Below are 27,023 nucleotides of genomic sequence, written 5' to 3' on the forward strand. Positions count from 1 at the left end.
ACCTCGAGCCTCTTTTGTGCTTATTTTTCTTTTCCTGTGTTTTTACCTCGATTTGAATATTTTAAAAGCCAACTTGATTACGTACGCAACCGTACTAGTTACGGATTTGGGGAATGCCTAACACCTTCTCCCCGAGTCAAATGAACCCCCTTACCTAGAATTTCTGGTGCAGTCAGTTTTAGAGTCAAATGTGTTTTGAAGTAAAAATATTATTTTAAAAACGGTGACCTGACACACCGAAACCAAATGACAGGTGGCAACTCTAAAAATCCTTTGAAACACAATCTTTTTGTCACTTTCAAATTGAAAACCCATTTAAGCTTTAAAATCACTTTTATCTGTTTTTAAAGGGGTTAGTAAGGTGAAAAAAAGGGTGTGACACGGGGTTGCGTGAAGATTCTCTACCCCTACGATCTCCGTTATACGGCCGATATCGATCCTTGTTTGACCTTGGTTTTCTGTCGATATCCCTTTTAATAATGGACCTAGACCCCAACTGGTCGTCTTCAACTCTAATCTTCGATTGATATCGATTGTGTACATCGGCCTAAGTAATAGCCGGGTACTCGATCAAATTCTGCTTTAACTATCGTGAAGCCATCGAGCTCCGCTCGTTCAGTCCTTGAGTGAAAGCTTGTACAGCCTAATCGTCAGTGACCAGTAGTAGATCCATTCGTTCTATTTGGAAACGAGATACGAACTCTCTTAGCATCTCGTTGTCCTTCTGTCTTACCTTGAAAAGGTCCGACTTCCTGGTCTCGACCTTTATGGCTCCGACATGTGCTTTTATGAAAAAATCTATAAGCATAGCAAAAGAATCGATAGAGTTAGACGGTAAATTATGATACTATATCATTGCTCCCTTTGACAAGGTTTCACCAAATTTTTTCAATAATACAGATTCGATCTCATCGTCCTCTAGATCGTTCCCTTTAATGGCACATGTGTAAGAGGTGACATATTCGTTAGGATCAGTTGTTCCATTATATTTAGGAATTTCGGGCATGCGAAACTTCTTTAGGATTGGTTTAGGAGCCGCGCTCGGGGGAAAAGGCTTTTGTACAATTTTTTTGGAATCTAAGCCCTTCAATATCGGCGGTGCCCCTCGGATCTGATCAACCCTGGAGTTATACGTTTTCATTTTTTTGTCGTTTGCTTCGATCCTCCTTTCTCCTGACTCTATTCGTTTCGTCAGTTCTTCGAACATCTTAACAATTTCGGGATTAGTCCATGACTCTTGCTCATTTGACCTTAATATAGCTGGTCCCATTTTGTGGGTAATTTCTTGGGGTGGACTGGGCTCGAGTCTGGTCGGTGCTGGGTTTGGCTCTGCAACTGGGCTATTGCTACTTGTTGAGTTTGCAACATCTCAAAAATCATACGCAAGCTGATTACGTTTTCCTCAGCGTTTTGGGTATTTCGAGTTGCATACCAAGTTCCACCATGAATGCTATTTTCAGGGTCGGAACATTGATTCGCCTCGATGGCCGCATGTGAATTAACGTCTATTGGCTCTTCGACCCGAGCACCAACGGGATCGACAAGTGGCCTTCCACCCCCTGGGGTTAAGTTGTTGTTCTCATCTTGAAGGACAGCTTTGTTGTCGATAGTTTGGGCCACTAATTTGAGGATTCGTTGTTTTCAACCTGAAATCAAAGATACTTCCAAGAGCAAGTGTAAAATGGTGTGTTTTGCAAAGATTCGTACCAAATAACCACTGTTATCCTTAGCCCCACGGTGGGCGCCAAACTATTTACCCGAAAAATGAATAGAGTTGAATTTATACGAAGTTCTAAGGATACGTGGTATAACTTGGCATAAATCGGAAAGTAAATAGAAATATATTGAGTATTGACTGTATAAAGAATGAAATACAAATCAAACTGAGTGGAAAATATTTTATGAACAAGCAAGATGAATCAATGTACTAAGCCCAAAAAGGGATAATCTCTATATGAATATCAGTATGTTTTTCTCTGTGAATATTAATAATATGAGAGTGTATGAATGCCTTGATATCGGATCCCCTTACAGAAATAATAGCCATCCCTCTTATAGTGGAGGGATCCTACTTTGAATATAATTAAAAATATATAGTGGGGAACCCATGATAGATTAGCTTTTCCCTAATTCCCGCCGAGATTCTCTCCTTTAGTGCAGCTGTAACGGCTCTTGTCTCTTGGCTCGATCTTGATCGGACTTGGTATTGGTCGATTTTTAGGTTTAGAGCTCGATATTGGCTCGAGCTCGATATTGACTCGGGGCCCGGTATTGACTTTGGCTCGATATTGGTCGGTCTCTGACTCTTAGGCTTGATAACATCACCTCTCATCATAGTTCGATTTGGACTCGAGCTCGGTAATGAGTTCGAGCTCGGCATTCGATCGGTCGCAGAAATTTGAGCTCGGTAACCTGGTTTCGGATCTCATCTCGATATTATGAAGATGACCTTCGGTCCATAATGTTCCAATCTTGACTAACCATACGAAGGTCGAAATCGGTTTTGACCGTATACACAAATATTAATGTATTGTAGTTCCCATTTATTCCCACTTTGTAGTTTTATGGTCACAATTAAGGAAAAGCACTTAGTTGATGTTAAATGGCTTTGAAACTTAACATCTCTCATAGCTCAAAAGATGTAGTGCTTATTTTGTATTGCCTTGGTTACATGATTAGAAAAGCTGTAAATACGTTTTTCTTTATATGTATATTTCGAAATATATCAACAGTGCTCCTTCTAACAAACTTAAAGAAACTAAGACTATTTCAAAGTTGGTGTCCAACCATATTTTTGTCATTTTCTCCCTCTAGGTCTGTGGCTCTGTTTCCAATTGCACTAATTAAATAGAAGTGTATTAGTAGTATTCTTAGTTCTCCAGAAGTGTATTAGAAATATATATCATTAAGAAATGTTCGCGATTGATTAGCTTAGAAATAGATAATTACAGAAAGTAGATGAGTATTAGTGATATCCTTTAAGTAATAGAATCGAATTCATTGTTTAGAGTCAAAATTTTAAGACAAGTGCAATCTAAAGCGGACCAATTTATAATATTGGAGTCATAAACTTCAATCTTTATATTAATCCCTTTGTTTCAATTCAAGTAGCATGAAAGACTTATTGTATTTGTGGTTGAAATTTAAAGTTAAATTATTTTCGTGTATATAGTTGATGTCATACTTTTTTAATAGGCAAGAAATTAAGAAAATAATGATACATAAAATGGAACAGATGGAGTGAAATTTATAATGTGAGTCCTCCAAGCGGAGGGTGCAACCACACCCGCAGTACCCTTTTTGATTTTTCTTTTATTACTTCTGAGGAGGAGGTGGAAGACGGGAATGGTATGTTACTTAGAGGGTTTGAACCCTTCACCTTAATCGTAAAAGATCGTGAGCTCATCAAGCGAGCTAGCTCTTAGCCAGAATATGAAGTACCCCACGCTTGATTTTTTGATAAGTTCCCAACATCAGCTACTGGGGTTTTTTGATATTTTAATTTAGTAAGGAAAGGTCCATCTTTTGGCCTTCCCACTCCAAGATATTTGCTTATATCTTCATAAACAAGCTTGCTTACCATCACTGATATGAAGTCAGCCACTTTGAGTGAAAAATACCTCAACATCACTATCCCCAAATGTGACATTTCTTTTGTTATTATGTGCATCTGCTTATACAAAATAAAAATAAAAATAAAAAGATTAGAAACACCAATATTTAAGGCAGCGAGGGTAAAATTCCACAACACTACGCCTTTGATGTGTGCTAATGAGTTCAAGTGATTGTATAACCTGCAAATGACATGCATCTATCAATGCCGCTGGTCATCATGTGCTTGAAATCTTGAATATAGGCGAGTACAGTTATGAATGCAACTTGTAAATAATATATAATGTGAAAAACAAACTTAAAACATAAAAAGTACTTTTGAAAAATTTGACAAACGCAAATTGCTTATACATCAATAAAATATTACTTATTCAAATAAAAATTGCTGCTTCTAAAATAATCCATCTGAAATTTCATTTGGCAAAGAATACTTTTTTTTAAAAAAGGTCAAACTTCGGAATTATGTTAGGACCGAAATAATCAGGTGTCATGCAGAATTTAGTAAAGCAAATCTTGAACGACAATAAATCAAACAACAAAAGAGAAATTTACCAAAAGTGATACAAACATTTAACGTGGTTCGGTCAATTGGCCTACATCCACAGGCGGAGATGAGCAATCTTCTATATAAAAGAGAGTACAAAATATTGAGAGAACAACCTCACAAAGAGGCAAACACAAGTAACACACTAACACTTGTCCTGAAAAGTTCTCCCCCTTATAAACAAGACTCTCAAACCCCATATGGCTATATTGTGGATGCTACTGAATATGAGAAGGAAGAATCCTCAATTTATAGAAGTTCAAACTTTTTCCTCCAAGAAAAGGGACAAAATTATAATCTTCTTCTACAAAAAGGAAAACTCAATTATAATAAATATGTTGCCCTTTCCTTCAACAGATAAAAAAAACTAAAGATGGTAAAAAAATCAGGACAACCACCTAATAACTTGGCATACCGACTTTAAGAGTACACTTGTGGTATGTTTCATACGTACGAAAATCTTGTTTTATTTTTAAGTACATATTCAATCAAATATGTCATATAAAACAAGTTAATATTCATTGATAAGTAAAAATTATGTAATGCGTGTATATAAATTAAATCCTTTGATACGTTCTACAGACTGTTTATCTCTCTGTGGTTGTTAAGAGAATCACATATTTAATTGAGAGGTTTGTAGCATGTTCTCCCTGTGGTTGCTGAGAGATTTATTTAATTGGTTCATTAGATACACTTGTCATGACCCCAATTAGGTAGGATGTCGTGATGACACCTAGTCTTTAAGACTATGTAAGTCTAACACTTAATGAATTAATAGCAAAATTTAACCAACAACTATTAAATATGAAATAAAAATTTCTATACAAAGCTTACAATCCCAAAATTGGTAGTACAAGTCATAAGCTTTACTGAGTTCACTAGAAAATCTCTAAGTAAAATTTTTCCGAAATAGAAATGAATTGTACAAAAATAACTTCCGAAGGTAACTCTGAGGCCTGCGAACGCAACAACAGGTATACCTTGAAGTCTCCACAGCAATATTTGATCCGCTATCTAACAACCAACAGACTCCGAAGTACTTGGATCTGCACAAAAATGTACAAAAGTGTAGTATGGGTACACCACGATCGGTACCCAGTAAGTATCAAGACTAACCTTGGTGGAGTAATGATGAGGTACAAGTCAAGACACTCACTAAATAAAATAACATGTGTAGTATAGAAGTATAATACTAATGACAGAAAGCGAAAAATCAGTAAATGGCAACAAAAACCAACAAGTGATATAAACAGTAAGACAATAAGAATACATTGAAGTATCATTAAAACCAAATAAAGAAACACAAAGGACAATCAATTAATCAAGTTGTTCTTAACACAAGTTTCACAACGAAATCACTTCGTGGTACCTCACCTCATAGTCACAAGTCACGGGTCTCAACACACCATTATATACTCACGGTACCTCATGCCCACAACTCGCATCACAATCGCACGGACGACTCACGTGTCAAAATCTAAATCTACCCGACATGATCACAGGCTCACATTCACAATCCGCCCGATATGGTCACAAGCTCATAATCACAATTAGCCTGGCATGGTCACAGGCTCACAACCACAATCCGCCCAGTATGATCACATGCTCACAACCACAATCCGACCGGCATGGTCACAAGCTCGAAATCAACATGAAAACAGATAATACATGGACACATGGGCATGATCAATAAATGTCAAGTTTCATACTCCTGAACTTGTATAAGTAGCATGATACGGTGTATGCTTGTGCGAGTATACTACTGCAGCCTAAGTCAACAAGTAATATCAAAGACATCAAATAGCTTATCGAAACAACAAAGAAAGTAATGTAAGGTGTATGACATACACAAGGAAAAACACACCATCACACGAAAATCACCAACATAATGTCTCCAACCATCACACATCATCCCCGACATTTCCATCCTTATCTCTCTGATAGCCACCCGTATCACTCCACAATGACATTATCATTAGCCACCCTTATCTCTCCTATAGCCACCAGTATCACTCCGCCCTGGTATTATCATTAGCCAGCCTTATCTCTCCTATAGCCACCCGTATCACTTTGTACAGTTAACAACAACGAGATGCCACCCTTATGCCCCGCATACCAACGACGGTAAAATGCCACCCTTATACCCTGCATAATAACAACGGTGAAATGACACCTTCATACTCCGCATAACCACAACTAAACCACACAATAATCGCATGTGCTATCATCACAACAACATAACATATCAACTCGTATCATAAGTGCCCGTAGGCCACAACCTTTCCAAAGATTCAACAATATCAATATTTTCACAATAAATAGCCCACGGCTCAACACAACATATGTAGAATCTTAATAACAACAAAATGATAGAAAAAGTAACTCAACAAGGAACAACACCCCTTTTTAAACACAACTTCAATTAGAATAGATTAATGACTCTCGATAACTTCAATTCCACTTAATTGTTTAAGGACAACCTTGATAGTGATAGTACTTCCATGGAATGGCAAAACTTCGGACTGTAGTGTATGTATTAGGCTAAAAATGAAAAAGATGACACGAACCAGTACCACGTCTAAATGTATGAGAGCAACCCAGCAACAAAAGGATATCATATGACGACAATTTCAACTAAGAGTAGCTCCACAATAAAAGAAATCACATAATTACACAAAGTGATAACAACTCCCAATAAAGCATATAAGAGCAAACTCGACAAGTAAAGCAGGTGACATGTAATGACAACTTCAAATAAAGCATGTGATAGTAAATATAACGGATAGAAGATATAATATGTGCTAACAATTCCATATAAGTACATGAAGGAAGCCTAAGAGTCTAAGCCGGTCAATTTTCCACATATAAGCCTGAGTACGTACTCGTCACTTCGCGTACACGGCTTTCACGTGACACAAATAGCACAAACGACTCAAATCCTAAGGGGTAGTTTTCCCCCACATAAAGTTAGGCAAGATACTTACCTCAAAGAAGTTAGAATGATATTCTAAAATTACCTTCTCGTATGAAACAACCTCCGGATGGCATAAATCTAGCCAAAATAACTTAATATCATAAATAAAAATTATAAGAAACAATTCCGAATAATAAAGTTTCGCTCTTTAATAAAAACTAAAAAGTCAACCCAAAAATTCAACCCGGGCCCGCACCTCAGAACCCGATAAAATTCATAAAATTCGAACACTCATTCCGATACGAGTCCAACCATACCAAATTTATTTAATTCCGATATCAACTCGTCCTTCAAACCATCATTTTATACTTTTGAAAGATATCACAAAATTCCCATTTTTTCCCAACTCAAACAACTAATTTAATGATAAAAATAAAGATGGAATTATGAAATATAATCAATTCCGGGTGAAGAACACTTACCCCAATCCAACACGTAAAGAACCTCTCAAAAATCGCTCAAATTCGAGGTCTACAACTCAAGATATGACAAAAATGGTCAAACTCTCGAAATAGAGTACTTTATATTTCTACCCAGGTAACATGCATCGCGAAGAAGAAAATCATCAGCTGCCAAGAATGTGCTACGCGAACACGAAAATGGAGAAGCGAACGCGAAGAAGAAATAATACTGCCCCACGAAAATCACTATGCGAACGCGGTTAAGGAAAGCTCACACGTACGCGATCGCGAACCACTTACTGCGAACGCGAAGAAGGAAAATGGTGAGCCACAAGAACATGCTACACGAACGCGGCTTGAACCTCACGATCACGTATAAGGGAACACCAGATATCAAATCAACAATCCAAAACATGAGAAAATGGCTCGTAGCCTATCTGAAACACACCCGAGGCCCCCGAGACCCTGTCGAAACATGACCCGCTCGAGGCCTCAAATCACTTCAAACAACATCAAAACTATGAATCGCACCTCGAATCGAATTTAATGAACTTATGAACTTTCAACTTCTACAACTCGCGCCGAATCATATCAAATCAACCCGGAATGACGTCAAATTTTGCATGTAAGTTTCAAATGGAATAACAGAGCTATACCAACTCCCGGAATCAAAATTCGAACCCGATATCAACAAAGTCAACTCCCGGTCAAACCTCTCAACCTTCCAAACCTTCAACTTTTCAATTTTCGCTGAAATGCATCAAATTAATTTACGGACCTCCAAAACCAAATCCGGACACACGTCTAAGTCCAAAATCACCATGCGAAACTATTGGAATCATCAAAACACCATTTTGGAGTCGTCTACACAAAAATCAAACTCCGGTCAACTGTTACCGCTTAAGCTTCTAAAGCAAGAATCCTTCTTTCAAATCAATCCCGAATCATCCGAAATCCGAACTCGACCACATACGCACGTCATAATACATAACACGAAACTACTCGAAACCTTAAGTCACCGAACGGGAAGCAAATTCTCAAAACGACCGGTCGGGTCGTTAAAAAACTTCACAAAATTAGATCTACCACTTGGTATTTATCATTAACAACAATATAGTCACTATGAATGAAAACAAATAACAGATCATTTTTAATCCATTTTACATGAATAATTTATAAATCAACAGTTTAAATTCTTGATTTGATACTGTATTGAATATTGTATAACTCTGCTGTGTGGTTAATATTATATTGATATCAATTATTACTATATGACTTTTGTCTAATTTCCCTAACTTTTTCTTCATTTTGTATGCTTAAAACAGGTACTCTAGTTATGTATTTCAAGATTTGTTCTTTCAAATTGTTGTTTTTGCATTTGGGATTTAAGCTCACCAGCACCCTTTAGTGTCGCTAGCGACTTCAACACAGAAGGCGGCTCTGTTTCGTTCCCCTCTATTCAGCCAAGAATGACCAAGAATTCATATCTTATATTGTCTTAAAATGACCCTTATATCCCTATCGCATTTATCAGTACATTGGACTAGTTTCTCATCCTCACCTGTAAAGCTACTTTATAAGATGCCTTTGGAATCTCATTCTTCTCGTATAGAAGCATTTTATATATTCTCTCACATGATAGGTAAGCATTATTTTATTGACAAAAAACAGAAAGGAGCAACCATTCCATACTCTCTGTTGCCTCATTCAAGTAAAAAGGTTAGCCAATCATGATCTCTCTATTAACTTAAACAAAAAAAATTTATATGCAAAACTATTTTCTGCTATGATTTTCTTCAGTTTCATTGTATTCTTACTTCTTTCTCCTGATAAACTTTTATGTATTTTTTATACATCAGATCATGGATAGAGGAAAAGAAACTGAAGGAGAAAGAGAGAAAGGGGAAGAATTCAACTTTGAGGTATGCCATACAATAAATAGTCATACGTATTATAACTAAAGTAGACTACAATATTGTTATACAACTGTTCTAAACATCTTCTTACATTATTAGTGAATTTTAATTAGACACGTCCAGTGCAGGTAGTTGAAAGAATTATATAATTAAATTAATGGTTAATTAAAAAATCAATTAAATTTAAATAACTAAAGAATTGAATATAGTTCCTATGTGTGGCACGTGTAACCCATGTTAGCACGACATAATATGGGGCTAAGGCAAAAATAAAAAGTGAGGCCTTAAAATTTTTTAATTATTTTTTTTACTTTTATAATTTATCAAAACCTAAAGAAGTTATAATAGTTTTAATTATTGTCAATGTCAAACCAATTTGTTTAATCTCTTTTGTGTTATCATGTTGAACTTTATTGATTGAGTTTTGAAAACTTTTTCAACCGAGGCAACTGATATAGATATTATTAACGGTAATTGAATCAACACTTTTTTCCTGTTTGAGTTTGCCAATTAGAGTATTCTTCTACTTATACAGTTTCTCTTAGCACTTTTAATTATAAATATAAGTTGAAATAAATAATACTATAGTAACTACTATGTTTCAAGAGTCATTCAATGTTAAGGACGAATTTTAATAGTTATTTATCAAAGTAGCTTGAAAAATATCTATAAAGGCACTTAATGATATTTTTTTTAAAAAAATTCTAAACTAACATTATAAGAAGATCGATTTAAGTTGGAACGAATTAAAGACATAAAATAATTAGTAACTACAAATTAAGATGTATAAAACTTTTAACTATAAATATTTTAACAAAATGATTTAAATTTTTTATAAATAGAGCATAATTATTAAATATTTTTTTATATTATTTATAGATTTTGGGCCCTAAGTATTTTGGGGCCTAAGACCATTGGCTTAGTGGCCTTGGGCTCCGGCCGGCCCTGATATCATCTGAAACAAGGAAATTTAACGAGGAAATGATCAAAATGGTCCCTAATGTATAGGAGTTGGACTGTTTTGATCCTTGATATATACCCCTTAATGGGAATAGTCCCTGATGTATGTAAAAAAATGGATGTTTTTGGTCTAATGCCCTAAAACTAACAGTTACTCCGCATGTATCCGTTAAAGTTAATGGATTCATAGCACAAGGATCAGATGGTACTCCATTTTTTCTCGGACAAAACTCGATTCCCACGGCTGCAAAATACCACGAATGCAGCTCCACTCGTTCAGTCCTTGAGTGAAAGTTTGTACAGCCCAATCGTCAGTGACCGGTGGTAGATTCATTCGTTCCGTTTGGAAATGAGATACGAACTCTCTTAGCATCTCGTTGTCCTTTTGTCTTACCTTGAAAAAGTCTGACTTCCTGGTCTCGACCTTTATGGCTCCGGCGTGTGCTTTTACGAAAGAATCTTTAAGCATAGCAAAAGAATCGATAGAGTTAGACGGTAAATTATGATACTATATCATTGCTCCCTTTGACAGGGTTTCACCGAATTTTTTCAGTAATACAGATTCGATCTCATCGTCCTATAGATCGTCCCCTTTAATGGCACATGTGTAAGAGGTAACATGTTCGTTGGGATCGGTTGTTCCATTATATTTAGGAATTTCGGGCATGCGAAACTTTTTTGGGATTGGTTTAGGAGACGTGCTCGGGGGAAAAGGCTTTTGTACAATTTTTTTGGAATCTATGCCCTTCAATATCGGCGGTGCCCCTGGGATCTGAGCAACCCTGGAGTTATACATTTCCACTTTTTTGTCGTTTGCTTCGATCCTCCTTTTTCCCGACTCTATTCGTTTCGTCAGTTCTTCGAACATCTTAACAATTTCGGGATTAGTCCATGATTCTTGCTCATTTGACCTTACTATAGCTGGTCCCATTTTATGGGTGACTTCTTGGGGTGGACTGAGCTCGAGTCTGGTAGGTTCCTGGGTTTGACTCTGCAACTGGGCTATTGCTACTTGTTGAGCTTGCAACATCTCGAAAATTATACGCAAGCTGATTACGTTTTCCTCAGCGTTTTGGGTATTTCGAGCAGCAGACCGAGTAAGGCTGATTGAGTTCTAATAAAATTAGGTTCAATTAAACAGAAGGAAAGGTGATTTGATTTGCAATGGTTTAATTTTGACTGCAACGATTATGAAGAGTGTGGAAGAAGTGGTTGAGATTTATCTCGATATTTCAATTTCTAGTAGCTTGGTAATTTCTTTCAATGAGATAGGTAGAGACCGGACTTGCCAAATTCATGATCTTGTGCATGACTTTTGTTTGATCAAAGCAAGAGAGAAAAAGTTGTTTGACTTTATAACTTCAAGTGCTCCATCATCTTCTTCTTCAGATTTGATGCCACCTCACGTGGCCATTGATTATGATAAGGAGCACTTTGGGCATAACAATTTTGTGTTGTTCGATTCAAAAAAGAGAAGGCATTCCGGTAAACATCTCTATTCTTTGACGATAACTGGAGACGAGCTGGACGACAGTCTTTATGATATATGTCACTTAAGACACTTGAGGCTTCTCAGAGTACTGTACGACTCTTTGATCAAGGTGAATGATTCTTTGCTGAGTGAAATATGCACATTGGTCCATTTGAGGTACTTAAACATTTGGACAGAAGTTAAATCTCTACCTTTGTCTTTTTCAAATCTCTGGAATCTAGAAACTCTGCGGGTGATAAACGATGAACCACCCTTAGTACTACTACCGACAATTTGAAATCTTGTAAAGTTGCGAGTGCTGGCTATAGATAATTGTTCTTTCTTTGATTTGGATAAGAATGAACCAATACTGATAGCAGATGACTCAAAGTTAGAGAACCTTAGACTAATACAGGGACTCAAACTTTCCTATTCAAAAGACACACAGGATATTTTCAAAAGATTTCCCAATCTTCAAAAGCTTGCTTTTAATCTCGAGAATTTATGGGATTGTTCAACAGGGCAATATTGATTCCCAAAATTGGACTTCCTAAATGAACTAGAATTGCTCAAAGTAGCTGTTGAAAGTTCAAATTCAAATGATAATGCGCTCTCTGTAGCGACAAATCGGCTGTGGGATTTTCACTTTCCTTCGAGTGTGAAAATATTGGGTTTGTGTAAGTTTCCTCTGACGTCTGATTCACTATCAACAATAGCAAGACTGCCCAACCTTGAACAGCTGTGCCTTACAGACGCAATCATCGAGGGAGAAGAATGGAACATGGGGGAGGAAGACACCTTCCAGAAACTCAAATGTTTGACGTTGGAACGAGTGAGTCTTGCTAAGTGGGAGGTTAGAGAGGAATCCTTTCCTGCGCTTGAGAAATTACAACTTAGGGAATGTCGTAAGCTTGAGGAGATTCCTCTTTGTTCCGGGGATATTTGTTCATTAAAAATTATCGAACTGTGGAGGAGCCCTCAACTTGAACCATCTGCTCTGAAGATTAAGCAAGAAGTTGAAGAAATGATGGGGGATATTCAGGTCCTTGTTTATAACTGATCAAGTCTTGAACACTTTTACCCTGGGAAAATATGTGAGTATAGACGAACTTATTACCTACTTTATTTCATTTTATGTGGCAGGATTTGACCAGTGTGATTTTCTTTTGCAGAGAGCATGTAAGGAATACATCCAGCTTTAGAGGCTAAAGATGAATCCTCAGACATGTATTGCATTCTCCCTGCTATTTCTTTTACTCTGCTGTGTGGTGAATATTGGATTGATATCAATTATTACTATATGGCTTTTGTCTAATTTCCCCACTTTTTCTTCATTTTGTATGCTTAAAACAGGTACTCTAGTTATGTATTTCAAGATTTGTTCTTTCAAATTGTTGTTTTTGTTACTCACTTTTAGTTTTTGGCATGGCTTGAATTGTTTGCATTTCATTCGTTACTTCTCAAGGCTTTTTCAAGTTTTTATATATCTTTCAAGAATCAGCCATTGAGACATTTGGAGTTGAGACAATGATCATGACGTTCCAATAGATATTAGGCAGACAAACACGAAAAAATTAACTAATGAGGTGAATTTCGAGCTGTCACCAAATGGTGGTTCCATTTTTAAGGTGGCAATTGCACATACTACACGGACGGTGATTTCAAGCTCAAGAAAGAAGAAGTCAAGGCACGCAGGAGAAAATTCTTGGGAATGTAGATAACAATATGATACATCATGGGGAACTATCAGCTAGAGGAATTGCACAATAGGGAAGGTTCGGACGAGGATGAATAACCTATTGCTCAGAATTAACCTGTTGCTTCTGTACAACAGTTGACCTCATGTGCAATAGTAAGTGTTATTATAATTCCTCTTGTGCCTATTAATACATGGTGCAAGAACAATATACTACCGCTACTGGTAAAGATGCAGTGTTCCACTAAGAAAAAGAAGTTTAATTTAATTCACTGATACATTGTGCTTTGAACATGACTTTCTGTAGAATGAACATATATGACTATCACCTACTTCTGTTGGTGATGCTACCACTCAGTCACAGGCTCCCCAACTTACTTTGGCATGACATGAAAAGTAGCAAACTGCTTATAAACTGCTCAGGAATATATCTCCAATGCAGTCTACTTAGGCATTCAACTTGGATCGAAGCCCCATCCTGTAATGACCACGTTTTCTTGTTGGACGTCACATTATGCACTCGTGCAATTAATACGGTTATCTATAGTCTTTTTATGCAACTGGATTATATTATTCATTTTCCCTATACCTTTCTTTTTCCTTTTCAAAGATTATTTTAAGTCGGCGAATGTAAATTACCACCACAATAATTTGTGCTAATGAGTTCAAGTGATTGTACAAATATTTACAAAAGATTCACACAAAATGCTTATAATATAACTTCCATTATTTGTAACCAATTGCTGAGAAGTCGCGCAACAAAGGGTAACCATTTCTTTGTTTTCCGATTGCCTGGAAAACAATAGATCTTCAGCGTCTTTTGATGGTGCTATCTTCTAGTATGTGTAAAGCCTTTTGTAGTATCTAAGAATTTCATCTGTGAATTTGCTGTTGATATGAGAACTTCCTCCCTCAAAGTTCCTTCTCCAGCATTCTATCAAAATATTACAACCGGTGCTATTTCATTCTCTAATTTACCCTTTAGCATCTTCAAATTTCTTTTTCAAGCCTTTTAGAGAGAGTAAATATATCAGCAGTGCTCCTTCTGACAAACTTAAAGAAACTAAGACTATTTCCAACCATATTTTTGTCATTTTGTCCCTAACATTAATGATCTGGTGCCCTTGTCCCCTTCCCTCTTCTCCTCCACACGAATTTTCAGCTTCTTATCTCAAGCTGATTGTTTTTTTAAAAAGGGGAGAATTCATACACAACCATTCCATACTTTCTGTTGCCTCATTCTCAGGTCATATATCTCAGATTTTTCAGTCTTCAACATCAAGTAAAAAGGTTAGTCTCTATTAACTAAGCAACGTTTGTTTATCTGAAGTTTTATGTGCAAAAATGTTTTCTGCAATGACCTTTTATGCTTCTTTCTTCAGTTTCTTTGTATTCTTTCTCCTGATTAGGTTTTATGTATATTTTATACATCAGATCTTGAGAACTTGAAAGGAAGGGAAGGAAACGTTACAATAATGGAAAGAGGAAAAGAAATTGAAGGAGAAAGAGAGAAAGGAAAAGCAATCAAATTATCGGTATGTCATACAATTTGTATAGTCATAGTTAATTATTAAGACTAATATTAACTTGGAGGATTATACAATTAATCCTCAAAATATAATATGTATATATTATTTTAATCTATCTATTTATCTATCTATATCTATATCTATGCTATATTAAAAGCACGAAGCCCCTATCGAAATATCGTTCGCCTTTTTTACCCTTTAAAAAAAGAGTTCACACTAAATAAAATAGTCATTTAATTATTATTCTAATATTTAAGATTTTGAAATTAACTAAAATTTTGACTTTCAAAACTTTTTCTTATTTGAATTAGATAAGAACTCCTAATATTTAGACCTTTAAAATAATTAAGATTTTACCTCTAATATGGAGAAACTTAAATTAGTGTGTATTTGAGTTCCTAAAATAGTGCCTACCGTCCTAAAAATTAGGTCACAAAAAAGTTTCTTCTCAAGACGGATCACGGATAAGAAACAATTTCGTGGAGTTTATACCCTCGCTCTACATTCCAAAAAAAGCTGATTATTTTGACTTCGATTAATTTCAAATACATAGTATGAGTACTAATTTTATTTTTCATAACTAATGTTTATGTTTTATACTTATATCTATCTGTCTATACTATATTAAAGCATGAAACTCCTATCGAAATGTCATTCGCCTTTTTTACCTTTTAAAAATAAATTTCACATTGGATAAGATTGTCATTTACTTTTTTTTTTTTTAATATTTGGGACTAGAAATCAACTAAAATTTACTAAATTCTTCTTTATTTGAACTATGTAGGAACTCAATCCTATAGCAAAGGTATACACCCTATTTATTATAAACTAAAATTATTTTAAAATATTATTTTCTATAACTACTTTTTATATTTTATAGCAAAATAAGTATTTATGGTATATACTACCATTGAGATATGAAATACGTTATTTATGTTTTTCCTCTCTCTTTCTTTCAATTAACACACAATTCTCTCTCAGAATTTTTCGTCTTTCTTCTCTCTCTTCGAGCAAAATAGGCTGAATCATAGATACACGAAAGAGAAACAAATCATGAAAGAAAGTCTAAAAATCTCAAAATCAGAAATATGAAAGTAAACCTATAATCAAAAAAAGGAAGCAGAGATACCTTGGGCGACAAAGAGATTGAAGAGAAAGAGGAATTCTTAGCGCAGTAAGTAAGAGAGAAAAGAGGAAGAAGCGATCGAATTGGAAGCGTTGTAAATTATAATGGAAGAGGTAGTGAAGCGATACAAGGAGTCTTGGCCGAAAAATGCCATCTCCGACGAACTTTCTTCTCTTCTTTGATTTTTAGTCACATACAATGATATAAATACATTGTATTTTGTACAAATTCACTCAAACACATTGTATTTTTATATAAATATATTTTTTTTGCATGTGTTTATGTATTTGGAAGGTCTGTATTTTTTTAATACAGCTGAATACACATGTATATACAGTATGCATGAATACAGGATATAAACATTGAAATACACTGAATACAAATATTAAAATAGAACATAATATAAACAATGAATACATTTAATTTTAAAATACAGTAAAATACAGTAAAATACAATAAATACAAATACAAATATAGTGAATATAACCAATGAAATATACTAAATACAACAGTAATAACATGTATTAGGAATAACTAAAACACTGTTAATACAAATACATTTGAATACACTGAATATAAAATAGTGAATACAATAGGTACAAACATTGAATCTAATGAATGCAATAGTAAAAATAATATTGAAACACACTAAATACAACAGTTATATACAACTAAAAAATCATTCTAATGAATTGGGTTAATAATGAGGCATGTTAGAATTGGATTTGCTGAGTTATATTAGGAGTGTGTCACGCTAATTGATATTATTTCCGTTATTAGACAGCTGGACAGACCTATTTTTAAGGTGATTATCATTACTGTTACATGACGCGAATACATATGAATACATGCGCGTACAACTGGACTGTCCTGATTTTTAGGCGTTTTTTGCTGCTGTATTTATGAATATAGCAGCGCGAATACAGCGAATACACTACCGTAGCAACTAAATAGTAGCTATAGGAAGTAATTATATATAAGATAGCTATAGGGAGTTAATAGCCACTAAACAATAGCGGTTTCTGAAATTTTCTCTAATAATCATAATTAATTATCGGGGTAGGGATAAGATCTGCGTACACACTGCCCTCGATCACTCACCTGTGTGATTTTACTTGGTTGTTGTTGTTGTTGTTGTTACTTGTAAGAAAATTTGAACTATTTTAAAGTGAATATTTTCAATCTCAATGTACATATTATATTGTCAGAGTAAATTACACACATTGAATAACCAATAATTAGGGGTGGGTATAATACCGGCCGAATCGAAAAAACCGGTCGAACTGTGAATTTCGGTTTTTGGGTTTCGGTTTAATCGGTTATTCGGTCGGTGCATAGTTTTTAAATTATTAAATTTTGATTTTTCGGTGCGGTTTACGGTTTTGGTGTTTCGGTTTTCGGTTAAACCGAAAAACCGAAATTTTGGGTATTAGTTGAGAAAAATACGTTTGAACATATGGGTTCTTTTGAGAGTCCAAAACTTATTATCCATCTTAAGGCTGAAGCCCAATAGTCCAATACCCATTTGAAGCCCACCCAATTTACCCAAACCTAATTACCTAAGACTTAGTCTTACTGATACATTCTCATTTTTCAAACCTAAATCAAAAATTAGATTTAGGGTTCCTCTGTGCGACTGTTGCCTTCTTCCTCAGCTCTGTGCGACTGTTGCCTTCTTCCTCAGCTCTGTGCGACTGCTGCCTTCTTCCTCAGCTCAACTGTGACGCGTTCTTCCTCAGCTCGTCGCTCATCCTTCTTCCTCAGATTATTGCGACTTCTTCTGAGTTTTGAATTCCTTTTCTATGTTCCTCAGCTCATTCGATTTTGGTAAAAAAATTTTGTGTTGATTATTCCGCTAAGTGAAAGTCAACATGTAACTTTCTTCTATTGATCCCTTTCTATGCTACGTTATTTTGTTAAATAGGAACATGGACTTGACTTTCTGTAATTTTCTGCTAAGTTATTTTGATGTTTCATTGATCTCTAGGCAATTTTTGGTAGCTATTGTGTTCTGTTTGGACGTGAAATTCTGCTAGTGGATTAATTATTATTTTGTTAATTGTTATGTTGTTCATAACTTCATATTGATACTAGAAACAGTAGTAGTGGGCTGCTCTAAAAGGAATTGAATCCAATAATTAACAATAGAACTTTGTTCTAGTACAACTAGATTTGTATTTATTTATTCCAAGATTCTCTAGATTAGAGTAGCTGAAAGCACTCAATCCGCATTAATGCTTGATTTAGAACAAAGTTTCTTGCATTTTATGACCACTGGAAGTTTATGACCACCGGAAGTAAATTCAAGATATAAAAATCTTGAACCGTTAATAACCGAAAAAATAAACCGGAAATAACCGAACCGAACTTTGAAAAAACCGCACCGAACCGTAAATACTTTGGTTTGATTTGGTTATTAATATTACAAAATCGAAAACCGATAAATCGAACTTTACTCTCATAATAACCGACCGAACCGACCGACGCCCACCCCTACCAATAATGCATGACATTAAGCTTTGGTACATGTAGATGAGGTGATTTTAAGTCCTTCTGAGATGTATCTATTACTATTTGCAAATTAAAATTAGGCCAAATTTTTAAAATTAATTTTATCAAACTTTAAAGAAATAATTCATCTTTAGAAGGTATTAAACCAGTAAATATTTGGTAAATTTGAAGCAATTAGGATAAAATAGCATAAGACAAAATATATTATAAATGAACCATTATTTTTTTATTTGCATTTAGTCTGACAAGTGACAAGATCTCTTGTTATATTAAGTTATCTGCCGTAAAAGTATTAACTTAACATTAATACTCATCTTTAAGACTTTATATTTGTCACTATCAATTCTTTTAGGAGGTGTATGGCTAATCTTTTCATTCCCAATCTCTAAAGGACCAGAATATTTAATTTTTAATTTGTTTTATTTGATAAATATTTTTTTAAAAACATGCTAAAAGCATTTTTATTTTTGTCTCCAGGTCATATGAACAACAACATTTTCCATAAAATATTCTGACATAAGTCCTCACAATTAAAATAAGGCATCTAAAAACTTTTGTGGGACAAGATTTCTTCATTTATTGAGCTAGCTAAATGGAAACAACATTCATTATCTTTTTAAAAACTTCTTTAAATTTTATTTTATAATATTATATAAATCAACCATATAGTCTAATAATAATTACATGATTATTAAAAAATATGAATACACGCGCAAAACTCATACCTTAATACTAGTACTATATTAAATGCACGAAAAACCTTAACGAAATAACGTTCGCCTTTTCTACCCTTTAAAAATATATTTTACATTTGATAAAATTGTAAAGTCAAATAACTTTTCTACTTTTTAGGAGTTCGAAATCAAATAAGTTTTGTCCAAATATAATTCCGTGTTTGATATCTTTTCCTGATAAGAAACAAAATATTAAGACAATATAAAATAAAACGAATACAAAAAGTAGGAGAAAAGTTTCTTTTTCCAACAAGGGAAGCCCACGATTTATGTAATTTTTTTAATTCTTTGTCCTTTAATCATACAAAACCAATTTTACCTTTTTATTTTCCTTATGAATTATTTGCTGTTTTTAAAATTTAAAGCATACATATTTCTTTAGCAGCTTTGTTGTTGAATCCTTTAGTTTCTATTCTTAAAATACCACGGCAAGTATTGCTGTGAACTATATATACCATTAGATTTTGAAATAGTAATCATTGCTGGAAAAAATATATTTGTAATAAAAATTTAATACCATAATTGAATTTACAACATTAACTAAATTAGCGTAATGAATAATAGCGTTAAATAGATGGAAAAAGCTTTGGTAAAAAAGAAACTAATATAATTACTAAGATAGTTTATTACATAATTTGACTAAAAAAAATAAGAATTAGCTATGAAATTCAAATTGTGGATAATAGGATTCTTTTAATAATCTATCTCTAATTCATCACCACATAGGATTAGCGACAAATTTTTATGAACTACATAATTTTTCGTTGTTAATTCTTTTTTCCTTTGTAGTTGACATATCTAGAATACTTGGTACCTAGACGATCATTTTGATACGAAATTAAATCAAAAGATCAAGGGGACATATAATAGATCACTAAGCCTTTAAAATTATCTTGATTGTTTCATGCTTAGCTAGGCTATCCGCTACTTTGTTAGCTGAATATGATAAATATTCGTCATTTTCAAGAGTTTATATTTTGTTTAAATTTTATTTTCAAGATCTTATTTTTTTGAAAAGATTATACATATTGTTATAAGGTACCGCACATGACGCGTATTCTAAAACTAGTATATATATATATAAAAGGAAAGAGCCACAACTCTTAAAAAGTTACAAATAGGTTTCTGCAGAGAAGAAACCAACGTGTTTTTTCCTTTCTAATATCAGAAAAGAGAAACTCTCTTCAACTACTGTGGAGGATTCCTTGAAGCGGCCTTCAACAAAATACTGGAACTATGTTCTACAACTCAGGTACGATTTTAAACTTTATAGTTACAGTACTGTTGGCAACAAGTGTAACAAACAAATGGATCTTGGGAGGAACTTTGTGTTCTTGATTGTGTTTTCTTTCAAATAATATTTATATACACTCGTTCTTACTCATTGGTAGTATGTAATAAGCAAGCATACCGTGCACCATCCAACAATATTTCTTAAGAATTCTCGTAAGATGAAGCCAATGAGCCTTTGAACTGAGGATAATGGGACTCTCAACAGTAATTTTAGTCAAAACTTAAATATAATTTATATACAACTTGTATACAATTATATTAGTTGTGTATATTGTACGTCGTTTGTGCATTTGACTGTATATACAAAATATATACAATTTATTTGTGTCTTCTTCTTCTTTGAGTTTCAACCTAAAATTCCAACCAAAACCAACTCGAATCTTCAACAAACTCTCTCAAAGTTGAGATATGAACTCCAAAGGATATCCTTTTGCAACAACACCTAATCCAAACAAATAATAATATTGTTAAATTTAATTTTCGAATTTAAAGCTTATGGCTGTTGCCAAATATGGACCGTGTTTCTGTCAGAGAGGAAAAGAAAAGCCCTGCCTTCTTCTATTGAGTAACAAAAATATATATACAAATAGTAAACCCTAGTCCTAACAAATATGAAAAAATTTAGTCCTAAACATATACGGAGAACAACTAGTTTTACTATGGACCACCGATGCTTCACCTTCATAAAATATATACAACATATACACGCCTAATACCCTCCCTCAATTGGTGCATGCGAATTACAAATGCTCAATTTGCATAAGAGAGAAACATATTGAGATTTCTGCCAATTGCTAATGTGAAGACTCAAAGCTGGTACGAATGTTCTCATTTACTATCTTGTCATGAATCCACTTTAATATGTTTGATTATTTCATGAAAGACTGAATTTTTGGTTGTGTGCAATGCTGCTTGACTGTCACAATGAAGACGAATAGGAGAATTGCAAGTCACTCCTTGACTAGACAAAATCATTTCAGCTCACAATCGTCATTGCCATATAACGATATTTGGCTTCTGCAGATGATCGAGACACATTATGTTGCTTCTAAGTCTTCCAATATATCAGTGAGTCACCACCTAAAGAGACAAACCAACCTGTGAGTAAGCAACCTGTCAAAGGACAACTTGCTCAATCAGAGTCGCACCATCCATAGAGACACAAATCACATTTACTACTTTACAAAATGACTTGTCCTGGATTCCCCTTCCAGTAAAGTATAACCCGCAATGCTGCTTGCTAATATGCTCTTCTTTTGGTTGTTGCATGAACCGGGATAAAACATAAATGCAACATGAAAACTCTAGAAGTGTGAAGCAAAGATAGATGAGTCGTCCTACCAAACTACGATAATGTTCCGAGTCATCAAAAACTCGTCCTTCTACCGATGCTTGCCGATGATTTTGCCCTAAAGGCACTCCCACAAGCTTAGAACCTAATAATCTAACCTCAGAGATAATGCCCAAGGCGTATTTATGTTGGCTCAAGAAAATTCTATCAGAGTTTCTGGAAACCTCTACCCGCGAAAAATATTTCAATCTACCTAAATGCTTTATGTGAAAACATTACCAACATATATCTTAAAATCGCGGACAACCGTAGGTTCATTGCCAGAAATAATGAAATCGTCGACATACACAAGGACATTTATTCACACTTAACTCCTTTGCGGAGTAAAAAAGAGAGTAATCAGTATATGAGCATTGGAATACATAATCTCCCAAAGTGATTGATAACTTAACACAAACACATCTGCCTAACTTCCCTAGACTCACAACCTGAAACCTAGGAGGTAGTTTCATGTATACTTCCTCGTGAAGATCCCCGTGCATGAAGGCATTATGCACGTTCATCTGATACAACTCTCAGTTTTTCACCGCTGCAATTGCCAAGAATACTCACACAGTCACCATCTTTGCCACCGGAGCAAATGTTTCAGTATATATAGTCAATCCTTTCTACTTGATGATTCCTAAAGATAACTAGACGAGTTTTGTGTCATTCAACCGTTCCATCTGAGTTGTACTTTATCTGGTAAACCTACCTGCAACCAAGAGTTTTCTTATTAGAAGACAGATCTTCTATCACCCATGTCCTATTATTCACCAACGCTTCTTGTATTTATTGCTTCATTGTCTCTTTCCACTTTTCATCTTTCATAGCTTCGGCGAAAGTCGCTGGTTCATACCACATAGCAATCGCTGCAAGAAAATTTCCTTATTGCGCAGAAAATTTATTGCAATTCACATAGTGTGCTAAGGGATAGGGTGTACCTGATCTGATTTCGTGAAGTGGATAAAGGCCAATATAGACTCAATTTTTGGATCATATTAGTAACATAATCATACAAATGGATTGGTGTGTGTTTCTAGCGATGTGTCCACATCCCAATTGCTCCCCCTCCATTGTTTCACATTGCCCAGCTTCAATTCCTACTTCGTGGGGAGCATATTTGTTGAGTTCGGCTTCCTAGTGACCATCTTCACTGTCTCGACTTCACGGTCTTGGACTGGGTCTAAGCCACCCCTTACTTCAACCTCCTCATCATCTCCAAATTCTTTTGCAAGTGTTTTCTTATCATTATCACTGCCCGATTCGGTCATCAATGAAGTGAAAGAAAATTTAGTCTCATAGAAGCCAACATATCGTCAGATAAAATACCTTTTCGTTTCTAAATCATATACTATCCCTTCTTTCATAGGGATATCCCACAAAAATACACTTACGACTTCTACTCAAAATGTGTTCACCCGTCCTCCCTAAATTATGTGCATGAACACATGCACCCAACTACTTGAAGATTCCCATGTTAGGAACTCGACCATATAAAAGCTCATAAGGGGGTTTTCTATCCAAAGTTAAGGACAGAGTTCGATTAATTAAATGACATGCCGTCAAAATACATTCCCCCAAAAACTCTTTAGATAAATTACCTTAAAAATGCAAGGCGTGTGCTACATTCAATATGTGACAATGTTTTCTTTCTACTCTTCCATTCTGCTGAGGAGTTCTTGTACGTGAAGTATGAAAAATAACCCCATTGCTCCTGAAAATTATAACTCGCTTATTGAATTGTCTCTCCATCATAGCAAAAACTTTCTTCGCAGTTTGGCTACTTCCTTCTTATCAGTCAATAAAAAAATCTAGAGAGCATGCGGATAATCATCTACAATAGTTTTAAAAAAAATAATGCACCACAAGACGAAGTCATCCAAAAGGTCCCTATAAATCACAATAAATTAATTCAAAAATGCTATAAATTCTAAAATTACACAAAGGAAATTTGTCTCTCTTTTGTTTTTCCCGATGACACACATCGCAGCTCTTATTTAAAACGTCAATATTATTCTTAAAATCTATGACAAATTTTTTTTTGGTCACTTGTAGAGATGGATGTCCCAAATGCTAGCTAGTACCAAAGATCTAACGAGTCAACACCATCAATCTTCAGCGCACACATTTTCGAATTGTTCTAAAAATAGTAGAGTCCATCTCTTCGTTCACACGCTCCAATCAACATCCTCGAGGTTCGGTCCTATATAACACATAATAGTTTAGTGAATAGGAAAACTATCTGACTAATGCATCATTTGCTACGTAGATATTAAATTGCACGTTAACCCGAACACATAAAGAATATTTTTCAAAACCAAATTCCCTTCAAGTTTTGTTGAACCCTCGTTGGTGGCTACAACATTGCTTCCATCAGGCGAAGTAACAGGACAACATTGCTTCTCTCGTTGGTCGCGGAGGCACCTCCTCCCGTAGTCTGCGCATTTTTGGCGCGAAGCATAGCACTCACTCGCACCCTCCATTCGTTCCACCCATCTATTGTTGTTGTCCTCTACCACGAGGCCGATCTCCCTACCATTCTGAAAATTCAATAAGCTGAAAATAATTTTCGGAATCATACCGTGCGCGCTTACAATATAGGAGCAGATCATTTTTTTCGTTCCCTTTGGTCCGACCTCTGTAGGGAGGTGCAACTTGCACCGTAAACTCTATAGCATCACCGCGCTCATCTGTTCCTCGAGCCATCATTTTTACACGTTCTCTTGCACCAGCTTTAAGTAAATCCGATTTAAGGTTGGCAACGAATCTTGAGCAGCAGGTTCAACCTTACTGTCTCATACAATGTTTCATCAATTCCCATGAAGAAAAGATTCGCCTTCTCCTCTCCCTTTTCTTCTCTAAGATCGCACTAAGATTGCATGTGCATTTTCCACACATACAGGTCAGAATCTGATCGAGGTTAGCAAGTTCGTCCCATAGTTTAGTCAATTTTTCATAGTAGTTAACTCTGGTCATGCCCTTCTGTTTGCACTCTGCAAGTTTAGCCTTCAATTGGTGTATTCTCGGGCCTTTAGAGATTGAAAAGCGTTCTCTAATAGTTTTCCACAAGTCTTCAGCCACATCCATATGAGGTATGGTCAAACGCAAAGTGGGTTCAATTGTGTTTCGGATCCGAGATACCAACAACGAGTCATTTGGTCTATTCAAGACCAAATGATCCCGACTATAAAACCAAACTTTTTCCTTGCCCGCAAGGAGATCTAACCCATTCATCATAATTTTTCCTCTCAATTGCACGTGTTATCAGTATTCCAAGATTGTCATTAGATGTTATATCGTATGGAGAGATTGTCTTTCTTCAACTGCCCCCATCGCCACTGTTACTCCTGCCAGCACCGCCTTTGTCTTTAATTTACTGTCGTCTCCGGCCATAGGTATGACAATTGAATGGCTCTAATACTATGCCAAAATATGGACCGAGTTTCTGTTAGGGTGGAAGAGAAAAGTCTTTCCATCTTGTATTGATAAACAAGAATATATATACAAGTAGTAAACCCCTAGACCTAATTAAACATATATGGAAAACAACTAGTTAGTTACATTGTGGACCACCGGTGCTGCACCTCTAGTTACACTGTGGACCATCCATGCTTCACCTTCCTAAAATATATACAATATATACACGCCAAATAGCTGTTAATTCTGTTTTTAATAAATTTTATGTTTATTTTAAAAAATAGCTTCTACTTGATGTAGCGTATCATGAAACAAATGCCAAAATGATCTCTATCACAAGCATGCTTATGCATGCCAATTTTTTTCATGGATTCTCTCTCGATGTATTGCATTTGAAACATCATGCTGATATTGCATTTGAGAGAGAGGGGGTGGGGGTGGGGGGGGGGGGTTGAGAGAAGTCGTTGCTAAATTTAATAACACTAACGGTTTCACAAACACAAAGCCATTTTTACAATTAAAAATAAAAGTTTTTTTGAATGACATTTTTACCAATTAAAAATAAAATTCTTTTTGGATAAAACAATAATTACCATCAAATATTTTAAATTTTGGGATGAGCTAATTATTTTCTTTCATGTTGAGAACTAAAAAAACATAGCAAACGAGTTTAGTTCAATTCTTTTTCAAATTCATTGTACAAGTAAAATCATTTATCAAGTTGCATAAACTCTTAGGGTATTGTTACCCTATATCGCACATGCATGTATACACGTCAATATAATAAAGAGTAAGTAGAGTATCATTTTTACGAGGACTTGTGATTGACTATCAAAATAACTCTAATTTATCTAGTCAAGAACATGCTCAATATAATTTTTTTTTATTAATTCTAATGACTAAACTTCGTAAATTAATAGAAGAAAATAAATAAATAACACGATTAGCATGCAGATTTTAATTCAACAAGTAATAATATTTCAGTGTTGTGATTAGCTCACAATCCCGATGAATTCTTCTATTGACCTGGCTTATTAATTTATTTGGACTATTAATATGCAAAGATAATAATACTCTGTAGAAATTTGACAGTTTCTACTATCCTATTCAATTTGTTCTAAACCCTATGTTTCTATGAGGTTAGAGATTAAAAAAAAATGCATTAATGATTTTTGCACTAACTGGCTAAGCACTGCGAATAGATATATTTGTATCCTTATTCGCAAATCAATTCTCCAATGCCATGTTCAAGATCGTGCTCTATTCAACCCTATTTCAATCAAGGAGTTTCTTTTTTCAAGTTCTACCTAAGATTCATAAATAGTACTCCATCCGTCCCTAATGCCTATGTTCAAGATCACACTCTATTCAACCCTATTGTAATCAAGAGTTTCTTTTTTCAAGTTCTACCTAAGATTCATAAATAGTACTCCATCCGTCCTAATTTATATGACACTCCAATTTATGTGGCACCATTTGACTAGCATAGAGTTTAAGAAAGAAGAT

General features: G+C 34.9%; 2 protein-coding genes across 16 annotated transcripts in view; both read left to right on the forward strand.

The window, feature by feature from the left end:
• LOC104107800 (putative late blight resistance protein homolog R1A-3) overlaps nucleotides 1-27,023 on the forward strand; it is a 172,873-nt gene that overhangs the window by 48,490 nt on the left and 97,360 nt on the right. For 5 of the 14 annotated variants that reach the window (XR_011414465.1, XR_011414464.1, XM_070196468.1 and 2 more), the window contains exons 1-2: nucleotides 9,098-9,250; nucleotides 9,391-9,453. Coding sequence is in view for 3 of the 14 variants with exons in the window: in XM_070196468.1 (XP_070052569.1) it covers nucleotides 9,113-9,250; nucleotides 9,391-9,453 (201 nt within the window). In the remaining 11 variants the exon portion in view is untranslated. Of the gene's footprint in view, nucleotides 1-9,097; nucleotides 9,251-9,384; nucleotides 9,454-10,210; nucleotides 12,921-27,023 lie in introns of those variants that run through there. The other 9 variants (XM_070196479.1, XM_070196478.1, XM_070196470.1 and 6 more) reach the window with 8 other exon arrangements.
• The window catches only part of LOC108942769 (putative late blight resistance protein homolog R1A-3), a 54,666-nt gene that overhangs the window by 23,636 nt on the left and 4,007 nt on the right, over nucleotides 1-27,023 (forward strand). The window contains exons 1-3 of one of the 2 annotated variants that reach the window (XM_033654441.2): nucleotides 14,772-14,864; nucleotides 15,009-15,109; nucleotides 20,643-20,726. In XM_033654441.2, the coding sequence (XP_033510332.1) occupies nucleotides 15,050-15,109; nucleotides 20,643-20,726 (144 nt within the window). In that variant the 5' untranslated portion in view covers nucleotides 14,772-14,864; nucleotides 15,009-15,049. Of the gene's footprint in view, nucleotides 1-14,771; nucleotides 14,865-15,008; nucleotides 15,110-20,642; nucleotides 20,727-27,023 lie in introns of those variants that run through there. The other variant, XM_070196481.1, reaches the window with a different exon arrangement.

Source organism: Nicotiana tomentosiformis, chromosome 2, assembly GCF_000390325.3.
Source record: "Nicotiana tomentosiformis chromosome 2, ASM39032v3, whole genome shotgun sequence".
Lineage (NCBI taxonomy): Eukaryota > Viridiplantae > Streptophyta > Magnoliopsida > Solanales > Solanaceae > Nicotiana > Nicotiana tomentosiformis.